Source organism: Bos mutus, chromosome 3 (assembly GCF_027580195.1).
Source record: "Bos mutus isolate GX-2022 chromosome 3, NWIPB_WYAK_1.1, whole genome shotgun sequence".
Taxonomy (NCBI): Eukaryota; Metazoa; Chordata; class Mammalia; order Artiodactyla; family Bovidae; genus Bos; species Bos mutus.
Window position 1 is genome coordinate 55,506,494 of NC_091619.1, and position 16,948 is coordinate 55,523,441.

Genomic DNA, 16,948 nt, shown 5'->3' on the forward strand with positions numbered 1-16,948 from the left:
GACTCTTAGCCTTGACTAAAAGTGGACTGAAGGGGAAAAAAAAAAAAAACCTATCTGAAAAAATGAATGTGTCAATCCAAGGAACATTGGGTCAGCCACAGAGACAGAAAACTTCACCAGAACACTGCCCATAGTGTTCCCAGCCTGTTGGAGAGGAAATGACTCACAGAGATGATGAAGTTGGGAAAATGTATCGGGTTATGAAGGCTGATGGAACTAAATCTCTGAATCTCCTAACTCCCTTCTTTCTGATTTCACACTCTCAAAGTCAAAGCAGGCCTCTGGGTGGAATTTGGCTATTCCATGATAGTTCCTTCAAATAGAAAATGAACTGACTAGAAGATGCAAATGTCAGATCTCCATGACAGAGTACTCTTTTTAAATAATAATATTAAAAATGTGTTCTGGATTCCTACACGTTTCTTGTCAGTTAGTGGGGAATGCTGACAAGATTGAGTTTTTGAACCTGTAAAGCTAAGGGTTAGTTGACTTCCCTTGGTAACAATAGACTTTTCAAGTTCTAGAATACGCAAAATGAGGGAAAGAGAATTAGGGAATTCCATATAAATAAAAATGGTTTTCTATCTCAAATGTGAGAAATATAATCATAAATTACATCTCTGTCATTAACCCCTGGTATACTTTCCCATAAAAGGATACTGGAGAACCACTATACAAGAAATTTTTTGAAGACTCCAGGATTCTCCATTTTCCCTGGAGAGCGAATAATCACTTTTATAAAGGAATCTGTTTTTACTGATCACCTTGGATTGTGTGTGTGGGGTGAGGGGGATGCTGAGGTGTTTTTTTTAATCTGTAAAGTAAAAACTAGAATAACTCTAAGGTTCCCCAAGATTTAAAATGTAGTGAATCATAATTACCTTGTTGTTTAAATACTTAAAACATATCAGTCTATCTTGGGAAAAGGTGGGGTCTTGTAGGAGTTTGCCATTCTAAGATCATACTTACAGAAGATAAACTTTGCATGAACATTATCGATGAAGTTGCATTTTGGGTGCTATTGTATATAAACATGCATCCTTCTTGGAAAATCTTGCTAATAATACAGTTTTCTTGGGGGCAGGGACCTTTCTCACACACAAAAATACCTGCGATGTCAGATGAACACCTAAAGTAGTAAGAGAAATTGGTTTGTTTTATAAAAACTTATGTTTCCTTTTCATTGGTTCATAAAATAATTTGTTTTAAGGATTGTAGATTGCTAGATACACATAAAACATTTTTAAAGCTATTAAGAAAGGTCATTAATTTATAAATGCACTTCACTTTATTTTCAAGCATTTGATTCTGATGAGAAGCTCTGTTTTGCCAAGGGCTTTCCCAACTAAACAAGGTCGAAGCAAAAGCTACTAGGAAATCCCCATGAACTTTTGGAGGCCCTAGGAAAGCATGAGTGGTGATATCCTGAAGCAGGGCTTCTTTGAGTTCATTGCCATTGGACATCAGAGGAAGAAGAGAGTGAACATGTAATGATGATAAAGGATTCCTTCTTAATTTAACAGTCTCAATACTTTCGATGGGATGAAAAACCTATAACTTTCAGGAGAAGAATCAGTATCTACCAAAGTTACAACTGAAATTGCCCAATAACCTGGTAATTGTTAGAAGCTGCTCAATACATACACAGATCTGCCTGTATAAAATGGAAATAATATATATATCATTGTGACCTGTAGTAATAACAAATATTGTGAAGTTAAGTCACTCAGTTGTGTTCAACTCTTTGTGATCCCACAGACAGTAACCTGACTTTCTCCTCTGTCTATGGGATTTTCTAGGCAAGAATACTGGAATAGGTTGCCATTTCCTTCTCCAGAGGATCTTCCTGACCCAGTGATTGAACCCAGGTCTCCTGCATTGCAGGCAGACTCTTTACCATCTGAGTCACCAGGGAAGGTCATGTGTGTGTGTATATATATATATATATAATTACAATCTGTAATAATAACAGACATTGTGAACAACTCATTTGTTTAACAATAAGGGACTGGTTGAAAAATTATGGTATATCATACAGTGGAACACTATGCAATTAAAAGAAAAAAGTGAAGAAAACTATGTGTTAATATTTATTTCAATTTTCCTAAAAAAACACAAATAAGGTGGGTTACCTAGAGGGGATGAAAGAGAATAGGGTGAAGAGAGTGGTGGGAGCATGATATATAAGAGTATAACTTTTTCTATTGTTTTGATATTTGACCACAGAAATATTTACAAATTTTTAAAAATACAATAAAATTTCAAAATTGTCAGTTAAGTTTTAGCTGCCATTATAAACGATTTTAGAATCAAAAAATAAACAAGGAATTTTAAACATGTGAAAAATCACTAACCTTGTTACTTCAATTTGACTTTGCCCATTTATGTAGAAGGGTTTCTCATTGTTATATTCATCAAACACACCCCAACGGAAATGGGCCCATTCATGAACAAACACTCTGCCTGTGGAAGGGAGGATTTTTGTTTTGAGTTCCTAAAATTACAGCAATGGACCTTGCTAGTCATTGACGATATAGCATCAGCTGACTATATGTACTCGTTCTGAATGGTTGAAGTGCAATTCTTCCTTCCACTTTCCTCTTCCCCACCCCACTCCCATCTCCTGCTTTATTCCCACCACCACAAAAAAAAATATGTTTAGTGTTGTAAGTGTAAACCAGTGATTTACCCGTTGCACACCTGTTAGAAAGTAGTGAGCAATCTCATATCCTCTCATTTCCCTAATGAAGCTGCCTAACAGATTTCTATTTAGCTTCATACATGCCTATAAGTTCAGGATTCTGGGAAAGGAAAAAAAAAAAAAAACCAATGGACTGAATGTTTTAATTCAATGGACTGAATTTTTATGTCCCTCCCAAATTCATATGTCAAAATCCTGACCCCAAATGTGAAAGTGTTAAAAGGTAAGGCCTTTGGGAGTAATTATTAGATCATGAGGTTGGAGGTTGGAGCCCTAATAAATGGGATGAGTGCTCTTATCAAAAGACCCTAGAGAGTTCCCTTCTTCTTTCTGCCACGAGAAGACACAGAGAGAAGATGGCTGTCTGTGAACCAGGAAGTGGGCCATCATAGACACCAGTTCTGCTGGTGCCTTGATCTTGGACTTCCAGTCTCCAGAACCATGAGAAATTTCTGCTGTAAGTAAGCCTCTCAGTCTATGATATTTTGTTATAGCAACCAAAATGGACTAAGACACCAAAAAAGCAAATAAAGCTTTCCTGTTTTTCAGTCTGTTTTATGCAGGCTTGCCTGCTGCTTTTTTTTTTTTTTTTCCTATAGATAATTCTGTCTGGAGCAAAAATTAAAACCCTGGGGCCAGGGAGGGAGGAAGGAGCCAAAAGAATCATAGAACCTCCTCACCAGGTTGGATGGTCCTTTCTCTTTCATTATATCCCTGATTCTCCATGTTTATCTCCAACTCTTACTCATGAAAATCTTCATCATCAGCATCGTCCTTTATAAGTTCCTCTCTACCTCTCTAAATCTTGCATTTCTTTCAATGTTCAGCAAAAAACTGACTTCCTTAGAATTTTCCAGATTAACTCCCCTCCCAAAGTACACTTTCTTTACTGAATACTTTTAAGACCTGGGAAGGCAGGAAATGTTTGCTGAGTTGACTCAGGCTGTGACCTATTGTGCAATTTTGGGACCTTGGGACAAATGAAGGGAGGGGAACAGTCTAAAGCTGAAAGTGTTAAGGAAAAGTTTCTGCCTACTCATGGAATTTAGAAGTGCTGGTGAAGTCATATATTTGTACAGAGATTATCAGCACCTCATAGTTACCAGGAAAAAAAAGGCCTTTTCTATAAGGTGTTTTATAAAGTGTGTTTTATGGGGTGCGTGGCTCTACTTCCTGCTAGTTATACAGAGGATAATAAAATCTGTTTGGATTTAAATGGGGGTAAAAGTAAAAACAACATTTGAATGGCACTACTGTACATTGCTGGTGCTGCTAAGTCGCGTCAGTCGTGCCAGACTCTGTGCGACCCCATAGACCGCAGCCCACCAGGCTCCACCGTCCCTGGGAATCTCCAGGCAAGAACACTGGAGTGGGTTGCCATTTCCTTCTCCAATGCGTGAAAGTGAAAAGTGAAAGTGAAGTTGCTTAGTCATGTCCTACTCTTCGCGACCCCATGGACTGTAGCCTACTAGGCCCCTCCATCCACGGGATTTTCCAGGCAGGAGTACTGGAATTGGTTGCCATTGCCTTCTCCGACTGTACATTAATCACACGCAAAAAATTAAGAATTGAAAAGTTAGCCCTCAACTTGCTGATTTTTTTCTCACCAAAGTTTCTTTCTCAGATCTCATCCACTAAATGCTGGTCTCCAAACCTGTGACACTGACTTCTCTGTCACACTCTAGTCATCCTTCTCCAGCCATAGTCTAGGCCTTTCCAAGCACAGTCCACTGTTCCTCACACTCAGTCACCTAAACTCAGACTTGTGGATTTCCCCTTTAAACTGCTGACTTTTACTTCTGACAAAAACCTAATGTATTCCTTAATGCTGCTGCCCACACACACACCCATTGCCTTTCACTCTGAAGCAGTTCTGATCTCTATTTCATATTTTTCCACTCTCTGGACTATCCTTGCTTAGAGTTTTTAGGATTAAATAAAACAACACTTAAAAAGCAAATAACCCAGCACTTGGCACAGAGAAAATTTTCTTGTTTTCATTACTATCTTTCTTGTCCTTCCCATTTCCCTGCTTGCAATCTTACTCAAGCCTCATGGCCTCATGCTTGGCCTTCTAGTTATTCTCTCGCAAATCCAGTTTCTTCCTCACTTATCTGAGGAAGCCAGATTATCCACACAGCCACATTCAGCTTCTGAAAATCCTGCTTGGATGGTTTCATTCCTATGCTTGCAAGCCTGCAGTGGTGATTCCTTAATCTGGGCATTTGAGGCTCTCCATTACCTATCCCATGTGGATTTCAGCATTTTCTCCCACTATTCACTGCCCGTAATCTCTCTGCACCATCAGTGGGGTCTATTGCTTTCTTCTCTCAAATATGCCCTGGGTTCTTCTGCTGCCACAGTTTTATTCATACTCTTCCCACTCTTCTCCCTCTTCTTTCCACTCATCAAAATGATATTCAACCTTGAAGATCCTCTTGTGAGAGGATCTCTAGCTCAAATGCTCAAAATACTTTCTCTCTTTGCTGAATTCTTAAAGAGCTCCCTGTCTGGGCCACTAATCTGGTGCTTAACCCTTTCTGGCTCACTTTGATTCTTATCTTTTTTATGGGCATGTGGCCTATCTTCTCATCCAAATGGTAATTCCCCAACAGGTTTCAGGTTCTCTGAATCCCTTTCAGTACTGAGCACAATATTATAAATAGTGCTGTCCATTGTCTATTTCTTGATTGATCACACTTACCTCGTGATCCATAGCCAGCTGTTAAGCCATCATTTAGTAGAAATTTAGATGTAAAATGAATATATTTTCCCTCTTTTCCACATCCTCTGTATTGCAAGGTGTACGGATCATCACCATGTGCCCCATACCAGTCAGTTACTATGACATTTGCCTAAATTAAAAGAAATGCCTTGTAATACCATGTATCTTGGCTGTGATATTGGTGATACTAATATCTACATTTGTACATTTAAAAAGATATTGAATTTTTCCTGTGTGTTTTAATATCCCAATTTATTATTTTTTATAAAAATATTCATTTTTTAATCCCAATTTGCCAAAAAACAAATTTTTAAAAAATAAAAACATATGCCTTTAGATGGAGTTTAGAATGAATTCACAATTAAATGTCAACACCAATATCTGTCACTTTCAAAAATGTGTACATTTTAAAAACTTAACAGATTTCCATGGAACTTCATTACTGTCATTTGACGTACCCATTTTCCAGATTAAAATTTTCTCAGAAGTCAAAACGGTAAAATTCTGACATTAGGTACACTGTAAAATGTAATTTAAATATTCAAAGAAATTTTAAGAGCATTTACACATCATTTAGAGCTGTACTGTGAAATGGTATAGCCTTTTGTGAACAACTTTCTGTAGGTTGATCCCTTTTCCTTTTATTCCCATAACCAATCAGATCAACAAAACAATTTTTCTGTTGAAGTTATATTTCATATTGTACCCTGACCATTTCAATTACTATTTATAAAACACATTATTTTAAGTTGGAAACAAAAATAAATATCTATTCCAATAACCATCTAGAGAACACAGTTTTATATACAATATTGTTTTTAGGAAGAAAGATAATACATTGTCTCAAGAATTGCTCTTAGAAGTTGTCTGGAGACTTGTTCTTAGAAGTTGAGTATCTATCTGGTTAATTTCTTTAAAGCTGATTTTGGAACAATAAATTTAATATAATCCTATAAGTGTATGGGCTTCCTTCGTGGCTCAGCTGGTAAAAAATCCACCTGCAATGTGGGAGACCTGGGTCGGGAAGATCCCCTGGAGAAGGGAACGGCTACCCACTAGTATTCTGGACAGGAGAATTCCATGGACTGTATAGTCCATGGGGTGGCAGACAGTCAGACACGATTGAGTGGCTTTCACTTTCATAAATGTGTGAATATATATATATATATGTCTATATATATATGTACTGATCACTATAAAAGTACTACATGTGTACTGGTGTGTGTGTGTGTCTATGTACACACCACTGAGAAATAATGAAAGGTAATGTTTTCATTTTCCATATTTCTACATTGTTTTTTGCAGTAAGCATGAATTATTTTTATAATAATTAACATTTATTTTTAGAAATGTAAGAATTCAGGCCAAGGACTTTTCAAGGCAACACCTGTGAAAGAGCTACAGTCTTGTCCTAGAAGAGTCTTCAAGAGGATAAAACCTCATTTCTATGTCTGGAAAGTTGTCCTGAAGCAATAAGGAAAGAGTGCTCAGCATTGAATGGAATACTCAGCTGTTTGGGGTTATATTCTACTTATAGGCCATATTAAGTTTTTACCTACTTTTCCTAACCCTATCCCCACCCTCTGCTGCCTACCTACACTAGACTGTAGATTCACAAGGACAGGAACTATACTGCTTTTCCTTGTGTCCTCTGTCATACCTCACATGGTTCCTGTATATAATGATTATTCACTAAGTGCTTGCTTGGTTAACATTATGAGATTAAAAGAATTGGTATCTAGCAGATATATGATTCAGTGATTCTTTCCTTTAATCTTTCTGTTCAGTCATCTTTGCGTTAGTTATTTATTTGTCTTCTCCATTAGGATAAGAAGTACCACCTGATTTTGTTGTTGGTTAATGCCAATACTTTTTTGTTCCACTAAAGGCCAAAGTGATGAACAACATCTGTGTAAGATAACTGGTGACAGCATAGCTTAGAGCAAAAAGCACAGGTTTTGGAATCAAATAGGCATGAATTCGGAGAAGGCAATGGCACCCCACTCCAGTACTTCGGAAAATCCCATGGACGGAGGAGCCTGATAGGCTGCAGTCCATGGGGTCGCTCAGAGTCGGACACGACTGAGCGACTTCACTTTATTTTTTCACTTTCATGCATTGGAGAAGGAAATGGCAACCCACTCCAGTGTTCTTGCCTGGAGAATCTCAGGGACAGAGGACCCTGGTGGGCTGCCGTCTATGGGGTCGCACAGAGTCGGACACGACTGAAGCGACTTAGCAGCAGCAGCAGCAGGCATGAATTCAAATTGCTCTTTAATTTACCAGCTGTTTGACTTGGGATAAAATCCTTACTGTATTTGAGCCTCATTTTCCTAATTTTTGATAATAGCAACTAACAGCAACAATTTTAGGTGTGACTGAGAACTAAGCAATATATATATTAAGCAATTAAGCAGTTATATGGAATATGTAGGAATATATACTATATAATAATACACCAACAATATAATAATATAATGTTAATATTGTAATAATTATATATATGTGTGTGCATATATATATAGTCTGGCATTTGAAGTGAAGTGAAGTGAAAATCGCTCAGTCATGTCCGATTCTTTGCGATCCCATGGAATACACAGTCCATGGAATTCTCCAGGCCAGAATACTGGAGTGGGTAGCTGTTCCCTTCTCCAGGGGATCTTCCCAACCCAGGGATCGAACCCAGGTCTCCTGCATTGCAGGTGGATTCTTTACCAGCTGAGACACAATAATATAATAATACACAAACAATATAATAATATAATATTAATATTGTAATAATTATATATATGTAGAATTTCTGGCATTTAATTGAAGTTTAATAAACATTATCTCTCTTCTTAGTTTATCCCAGTGCCTCTGTCTCTCTTATCTCCATGTCTGAGCCTCAAATGCTTTCATTTGGTTATAAGTCAAATAGTTTTAAGAGCCCCTTTAACTTTTTTAGGACACTGGAATGCCTATAAAGATTGCTATTAATATATTATTCAGTTACTGAGGAATAAACTTCAAAAAAGAGCTAAGAATTAAAACAGCCTTAGGAAAATTCATGCCAAGTGACACAAATAAGGAAAAGGGGAAATTGCTGTAATCCAGCCCTTCTATTTGAGCTGTCATTACAGATCTCGAACCCAACCCATTGCTAACGCCCTGAGCTCTGTCCTCAATGCCTCTCTGCTCCTGCCCTTTCTGGTAGTTGTCAGGACTCTTTTCACAGTAATCTCAAATAGTCATTTGCCAAATTTATTTAACATTTATTTGTAGCTTGTTCCCAGTATGTGCCAGACATGACCACAGGTGTTTTAATTTTCGGCTTACGAGAGTCCTTGAAGCTTAAGTTTTTTTTCTTTATTTTTTGGTTGGGAAAGAAAAGTTAGTCATGCCTCTTACGCTGCTTTCTTCCTTGCTTCTCTCAACATACTTCTCAAAAACAGTGACCCGGACTTGGGCTAATGTGAAATTCTACGAATTTGCACTCTTGTGGGATAGGAAAGTCAAATTTTTCTGTGTGAGTGGCTTAGGCGTCCATGTGGACATGCATGTTTATTGCCCTTGACAGGGTGGGAAATGAAGATACTCATAATTGGAATCGTTCCCTTTACATCTCATACTCAGTAAAACTAGTTCTTGGTCCTTAACCAAGAATTTCAGAAAGGAAGGACTCTGTAAGTTAAAAAGTGCAAGAGATCGTCTGCGAGGAAAGAGATCGTCTGCGAGACTGCTTGGGCAATGGCATTTTGCTTATTTTTTACTTCACAATTTTCATTTATTACATGTATGTATTTTCATACATTTTGTGCATAACAATCTTTTCAATAATATTATTTGTGTATTAATAGCAATGATTTGTTATTGCCTAAAGTTTGAACACATTATATTGTATTTTCTTCTTCAGTTGAATTCATTTAATGAAATCCTGAATTCTTACCTTTTCGTACGATTCTTGTTTTACTTTGCTGTAATTACTAGCTTTCCATGTGGCAGGTATTAAAATCTTTACATTTCTGAAAAACACTCTTCTCTTGGTAGCATTGAATAGGTAAAAAGAAGCTTCAGTTATCATTTCCTATAACCAAATAAAAGAAAAGTTTATATTATCACTGTGAATTCTTAATGTTTTGGTTTTCTAGTTATACTTGAATAAGTAGTAACAAAAATAATGAAAATATTTTGAAGGAGCCCATTTCTTTTAGAGACAGCATTAGATTTGGGGAAAACTTGGAAGCAAAAATAAATAAACTTCAAATGCTTATCTGAGAATTTAGGACACTAACTGTGTGTCTCGGCTTGCCCATATAATTTTCCCAATTTTGTAAAAGAAAAGCTTTCACAAAGCTTTCTAAGCTTTCACTGAACAGATCTTTTTTATGTCATACGTGTGGGCATGCCCAAGACCACACGTTATGACAACACTAATTTCATCAAAGGGAGACTCAAGTAATGGAGCTGTGAGCCTACACCTTACCATACTAAGGGGAAAATAGTCAAGTTACTTCACAGGACATTCAGGTGAAAAGAATGTTGCTCGTTGGTGCTCCATCCAGACTCTCTTTCTATCTGAGAATTCCCACCCTCAGGATGGACTTCAGCAACATGATTTTAATAAGCACAATCATGCTTCTTCATCAGCCACGCATCTGGTCTTTGTTGCCACAATAGGTTATTTTTGGAGTTTCTGCCCCCAAAACAGTCAAGTAATTAAACACAAAAGCTAAAATTAGTAGTAACCAACAACAGAGAAAAGGTGGCTAGGTAAACAGTGTGTAAGCTGAGACTACACAGAATTAGGTGAATGAATTGGCATGGCTTTAATTATAATTTTTTTGCTATCTTTGAGAAACACCCCTTTCTCTGCTGCTCAAATACAAACTAGGCAGTGTTGTTAATTTCGTACAAAAGGCTAAAGGTCTATATGAATAAGATGATGGTTTCAATTTCATATACACCACTCACCTTAATGTTTGGGATGAGGTTCTGATCCTCGGATACCTGAGGATTGACTGCAACAAGTAATCCATCGTACCCATTGTCTCGAAGCTGCAGTCCAGCTCCCAGAAAGAGGAATTCTGGACTGAAGGCCACCAGGAGAGTCACAAATTTCAGGCTGCAAACACGACCTTCACTGTCCCTGTGGGTCATGTTGAGAAAAACCTCTGGTTCAGTCACACTGGTCCTTCCAGGTACATTGTGCCAAGTTGTTAATGGCGAAGCAGATAATTTCTTCCTGAACTTGGAAGGGCTTAGAGTCTGTGATGAAGGTGGTGCCTTCTTTGCAAAATCTGGGGTGGATCTAAATGAGACCTGTCTCTGCAAGTCCTTTTTCTCTAGGCAATGCCACACTTGCCTGTTCTGTGGCTGGGCTTCCTCCTGAATCATGGTTGGGCAAGAAATCTTCCACCCCTTACTTATTTTATGTCTTCTCAAAAGGAATAGGAAAATAAGGCAAAAGGAGCTTCAAGGAAGGAGGGCTGGCTGGCTGGCTGGGCTGGGAATCAGAGAATCTGGGTTTTTCCATCCACTTTTACTAGACACACAGAGATCTATTTTTCTCTCTTCATCTTTGAAAACTTCCTCCATCAGTCAGAGCAACTACTTCCCTATGGCTCTCAGGTAATTTTTTGTTTGATGGAAGATTCCTTTGTCTGCTTATTTTGAAGATTCAAAAATCCATCCTGTAACCCTCTCCCTGAGACCCTTAGGTCAGCTGATGACTGGAGGGAAGGGATCGGGTATCCCCCGGGGAGGGCCAAGTGCCAGGAATCGCATGCCTGTGCGGCCACAGAGGCCGTTCCTTCCGTCCTTGCTGCCTTTTCTCTCTGAATCAAGGAAAAGAATGGGTTTCTCTTTTAGCAACTCTCTCCTGAGAGCAAGGCTGTGCCTCAGTCAACCTTCTATTTCTCCAATAGCTCTCACAGGATCTGGAGGATAGTAGGCCTCACAAATATTTTATAGGCGATTAATGTTACCTGATAATTATATAATGCTTTTAGAGTTTACAAGTGAACCCACTTAAATTTCAATTCCCTAGAATAGGTATAATTTTTACTACTATTTGTCAACGAAGACATTGGGTCTCAGACAGATTATGAAAATTAGCCAATGGGGAAGGGAGCTAATTTTATCATGTGCTGGGTTTTATCATTTCTGTCTCACTGGTAACAAAACTGAGATTCAAACTTGTTCAAAGCTGTGTGAGTATTATTACAGGGTTAGAATGAGACCGACTGACTCTAGGTTCCAGGTTCCATTTTCTACTGAACCATGTCTCTATGTTCTCAAGAAACTAGAAATGAAGTGTTAAGAGCTAAAATGTTGAGGGATATTGAAGGGAATTTGTCTTTTACTGTCCTTCTGTTTGTAAACTTCCCTCCCACTGCTTCTCGCCTGCTTTTCCTACAGATTCTTTTACTGCCCTGGGAGCCTGAGCTGAGCTCTCTACCACCTAGAATCCTCTCTTTCACTCTGTCAGTGCATCAGGTGCCTCCCCTGTGAAGCATGATCATGGCTACAGTGTCACATTCATATTGTGTTACCGGCTGCCTGCTTCCTGCTGAGGGGCTTATGACAGAGGGACCCTGCCTGTTTTTCTCACTACCTCCTTAGTACCTAATTCAGTAAATACTCAATAAATATTTGTTGAATAAATCAATGAACAGAGTCAGAGAAGTAAAGTAAAGCAGAATAAGAAGCAGCCCTGGATTATAGTGTGAAAATAATCTCCCCAATTTTAAAAGTATCTCTTTCTCTGGAACCGTTTCCCTCTTGATTCCTCTTAAAAGAAGTAGCTTGGGTTTTGGTGCTCTCTCGGGGGTGCTGGAGAACGAATGTCACTGGTCACCATGTGGCTACCAGAGTTGCTCATGCTATAGCTCAGAGGTCAGTTGAGCTGTCTTGTCTTCTGGGGCTGATTCACAGCCATTTTTTTTCCTCTCACTCATGCTGTGTCTGAGTGGAAACTACCAGGTGTGGCAACTTCAAAGGCTTTGCCTGGAACTGTGACTCATTGACTGCAACAATGCACTTTATTGTCAGCTTTCCTTGGCATTTAATTTTCTTTTACTAATCTCTTATACTTTCAAGAAAAACATTATTCCCATCAGTAAAGCAATATACTAAAAAATTAAATGCGTAAGCCACATCATGACAGTAGCTTTTTGCCACAATCAGGGAAGTTTCTTCTTACCACTGTGCACACTTATGTGAGTTGTTCACTGGCTAAGGTGGGAGCTGAGGGCTGACATCCAGCTCTTTCTCTACTTACTTGTTCTTGTCAACAGTTACAAAGGCTCCCTTAGAATGTAGGGGTGGAGAATGTTGGCTACAGAGTGCATGCAATGCTTTATAAAGAACAATCATAAGTGAGCAGTTGTATCCAACGTCATCTGGTCTAAAACCTGAAAAACACAGGCAGATTTTGCTCACCTTGGGCTGAGAGTCCAGGTATGACATCCATTCCTGTCTATCTGCTTTTTGATTCCTTGGTTCTGGAACCTAATCCCTAGGTCTGGCCACTTGGCAGGATTCCACTCTCATCACCTGCCTCTTCAGATTCCTAGTCCCTGGACTCCCCGCCCCCCTTTTTTTTTTCAACTGTGTCTTGGGAGTCATATTCACTCCTGAAAGCCCTTTCCCATGGCCTCTGTTCTGACCTACCTAAGAACACTTTCTACTCTCAGAAACCAGACCTGGGGCTGGGCTGGCTGAGCATCTCTTCTTCCTACCTTCTCTTCTGACCACGCTGACCCTACAGGAGACAAAACGAGAAAGCTGGCAAATCCTGACTTGACTAAGTGACTTAAAGTCATTCCTGAGCAGTGTCCACGTCCTATAAAGTGTGAGACCTTGTCAACAACAACAAAACCCCACATTATCCTTTCATTCAAAAAAAAAATCTGCTCCTATAGATTTTATGATATCTAAGAACTGAAACAAACCTGAAGTGAAGAAAAATAGGAATACAGTGTTTAAGCATTTATTTCAATGTTATATACATTTTAAGATTCTACTGTTTTTATCTGTTTTCAAGAAAATAAGAGTTCTTCAGTTTCAGTAACTGAAGAATCTAAAGCACATTTTTGTTTATTGTCTAAATCTACAGTTCAGGCTGATCCCAGAAGGCCTCTCTGTTTTCTCATGGAATCTACAGGTAGAGACCCATAATCAAAGTGAGTTAAACATGCAGTTGGGGTCAGAGAATCAGGAGATCTGACATCTTGAGGAGTCCCCAAAAGCTTTGAATAATTTTCTCTCAGGCTTTTGTTTCAGCTTGTCAGCAATCCCATTGAGAAGAGGAAAATATCATCCTCTGTGTGTCTTGGCTACAAAGCTTATGGGCCACTTCAGTTTTGCAGTGTTTTTGAACTAAATCTAAACACAAGGTAAAAACAGTTGTAGACTAAATTTGTTTTAACTTTTTACTTCATATTGGAGTATAGTTGATGAACAATATTTTGTTAGTTCCAAGTGTACAACAAAGTGATTCGATCGTGCATATGTGCATGTATCTATTCTTTTTCAAGTTATTTTCCCAATTAAGTTGCCCCATAGTATTAAGCAGAGTTTGAATAAAACATAGACCTTGCTAAGGACTAAGATGGCACATTGGACACCTGCCTTATCCCATTTTCTTTACAGTTACTCTCATTTTCAAGGCAAAGGAGTGCAGTGGATGGTGCAAATAGGGTCTGGGAAGTCATTTGTGTTTATTGAGTCACCACTTTGCCAAAGCACAGAGAGCTTTCACTTCATTTCTCATTTCTTGAATTATCCCCATGCAGTCTTTCACCTCTGGGATTTTGCAACAAAAAACTAAGATCATGGCATCTGGTCCCATCACTTCATGGCAAATAAATGGGGAAACAATAGAAACAGTGGCAGACTTTATTTCCTTGGGCTCCAAAATCATGGTGGATAGTGACTGCAGCCATGGAATTAAAAGATGCTTGCTCTTTGGAAGAAAAGTTATGACAAACCTAGATAGATTTTAAAAAGCAGAGAAATCACTTTGCTGACAAAGTCTGTATAGTCAAAGGTATGGTTTTCTCAGTAGTCATGCACAGATGTGAGAGTTGGGCTATAAAGAAGGCTGAGTACTAAAGAATTGATGCTTTTGAACTATGGACAGCAAGGAGATCAAACCAGTCAATCCTAAAGGAAGTCAATCATGAATACTCATTGGAAGGACTGATGCTTAAGCTGAAGCTCCAATACTTTGGCTATCTGATGCAAAAAGCTGGCTTTTGCATCTTGGATCTTGGAAAAGGATATTGGAAAAGATTCTGATGCTGGGAAAGATTGAAGGTTGGAGGAAAAGGGGGTGACAGAGGATGAGATGATTGGATGGCATCACGAACTCAATGGACGTGAGTTTGAGTAAACTCTGGAGATGGTGAAGGACTGGAAAGCCTGGTGTGCTGCAGTCTGTGGGGTCACAAAGAGTCGGACACAGCTGAGAAACTGAACAACAATAACTCCACCCTCATGATGGCAATAATGAAGATGATTTTGTGCACAAGAAAACCCTCCAAAATTTGCCCAAATGAATGGAAACAAGAACTACTTTTAATGATAATCCAAGCTAGTGATAAAGAATCTGCCTGCCAGTGCAAAAGACTAATAGACATGGGTTCAATCCCTGGGTTGGGGAGATCCCTTGGAGGAGTACATGGCAACCCACTCCAGTATTCTTGCCTAGAGAATCTCATGGACAGAGGAGTGTGGCAGGCTATAGTCCATAGGTTCACGAAGAGTTGGTCACGACTGAGTGACTGAGCACATAGCATAATAAAGAAAATGTGAGAAAGGTATGGAATATTTTTCATTTGCAAAAAATTCTATAAAGTTGCTTTCTATAAAATATTGTTCTATCTATTATGTACCAGATAGTGTATCAGTTCAGTTCAGTTCAGTCACTCAGTCGTGTCCGACTCTTTGCAACCCCATGAATTGCAGCACACCAGGCCTCCCTGTCCATCACCAACTCCCGGAGTTCACTCAGACTCACATCCATCGAGTCAGTGATGCCATCCAGCCATCTCATCCTCTGTCGTCCCCTTCTCCTCTTGCCCCCAATCCCTCCCAGTATCAGAGTCTTTTCCAATGAGTCAACTCTTCGCATGAGGTGGCCAAAGTACTGGAGTTTCAGATAGTGTATAGTATCATGCCATGTATAAGATATTACTACCATTTTTTCAGAGAAGAAAAAAGAGAAAGCAAAGATGTAGGGGAAATTATTTTAAAAGATGAAAAATAACCAGAGAGATTCAGAACAAAAGCAGAAGTATAAAATCTTAACTCTGTTCTTCCCTGCTGCTGCTGCTGCTGCTAAGTCGCTTCAGTCGTGCCCGACTCTGTGCGACCCCATAGACGGCAGCCCACCAGGCTCCGCCGTCCCTGGGATTCTCCAGGCAAGAACACTGGAGTGGGTTGCCATTTCCTTCTCCAATGCATGCAAGTGAAAAGTGAAAGCGAAGTCGCTCAGTCGTGTCCGACTCTTAGCGACCCCATGGACTGCAGGCCACCAGGCTCCTCCGTCCATGGGATTCTTCAGGCAAGAGCACCGGAGTGGGGTGCCATTTCCTTCTCCCCTTCTTCCCTAGTTTCCCTTTTTGTTTTCTTCCTGGTCTAATTCTGTCCTCAATACCTCTGAGAAGCCCCGGGCTCTGCCAGATTCCTTGACTTCCCCTATTCCCACCAACAGGGGGCAGTAAATTTTTCTGTTTTCCTTCTCTCCTTACGCTGCTTCGGCTACTTCATTTCACCCCACCAGACAGACAAAGAACAGGAATCAACATTAACCAGATCTGCAAATGGGGATTAGGGCTCCGCCTTCTGTTTTTGGAGTATAGGTACCTGCGCCTCTGAATCCCCAGGCAAAACTCTCAGCAAACAAAATTAGCCTGCACAGACCTTCTAGAGTAGACCAAAAGATACTTGGCATAGTGCTTTTCAAATTTAAATATTCCTGAGAATTACCTGTTCAAATGCAGATTCCAACTCTGGAGGTCAAGGTAAGGTCTATAGTCTGCACTTTTATTCAGCTCCCAGGTGATGCTGAGGCTGCTGGTCCTTGGGCCACACTTCGTGATTACACTCCTTACACTAGAAAGAGGTAGTCTGTGTAGTCTTTATTAATTCTTATGGGAAAGGCCTGTGTTTTCTTCAGAACTCAGGAAAAAAATATTGCATTAACTATGGATTTTTGTGGTAACACCATTGTTTTCTCTTTGTAAAGAAACAACTACTAAGTACAAGGTTGAAATTAACAACATCAACACAGATAGCTGGGTTTAATAGCTTGCACCGTGATTGGCGAATGGTGCCACCGGATTCGTGGTCTCCAAAGGAGAAAATTTAACTCCTGGACCAAAGACAGTCTCAGTCACTCAGAGCTTTGTGCAGATTTTATTTAAAGAGAAAGCGACAGAAAAAGCTTCTGATATAGACATCAGAAGGGGGAAGGAGAGTAGCCACCTCACTAGTTTAAGGGGGCCTCATATAGTTCTCAACTAGATGTTGAAAAT

The 16,948-nt window shown here is 39.3% G+C and overlaps 1 protein-coding gene across 1 annotated transcript in view; it reads right to left on the minus strand.

The window, feature by feature from the left end:
• CLCA2 (chloride channel accessory 2) overlaps window positions 1–10,721 on the minus strand; it is a 41,330-nt gene extending 30,609 nt beyond the window's left edge. The window contains exons 1-5 of the mRNA XM_005888433.2: window positions 10,380–10,721; window positions 9,355–9,492; window positions 5,406–5,556; window positions 2,355–2,463; window positions 970–1,129 (exon numbers count right to left, since the gene is read on the minus strand). Coding sequence (XP_005888495.2) covers window positions 970–1,129; window positions 2,355–2,463; window positions 5,406–5,556; window positions 9,355–9,492; window positions 10,380–10,565 — 744 coding nt within the window. The 5' untranslated portion in view covers window positions 10,566–10,721. The remainder of the gene's footprint in view (window positions 1–969; window positions 1,130–2,354; window positions 2,464–5,405; window positions 5,557–9,354; window positions 9,493–10,379) is intronic.
• Between the last annotated feature and the right edge of the window lie 6,227 nt (window positions 10,722–16,948).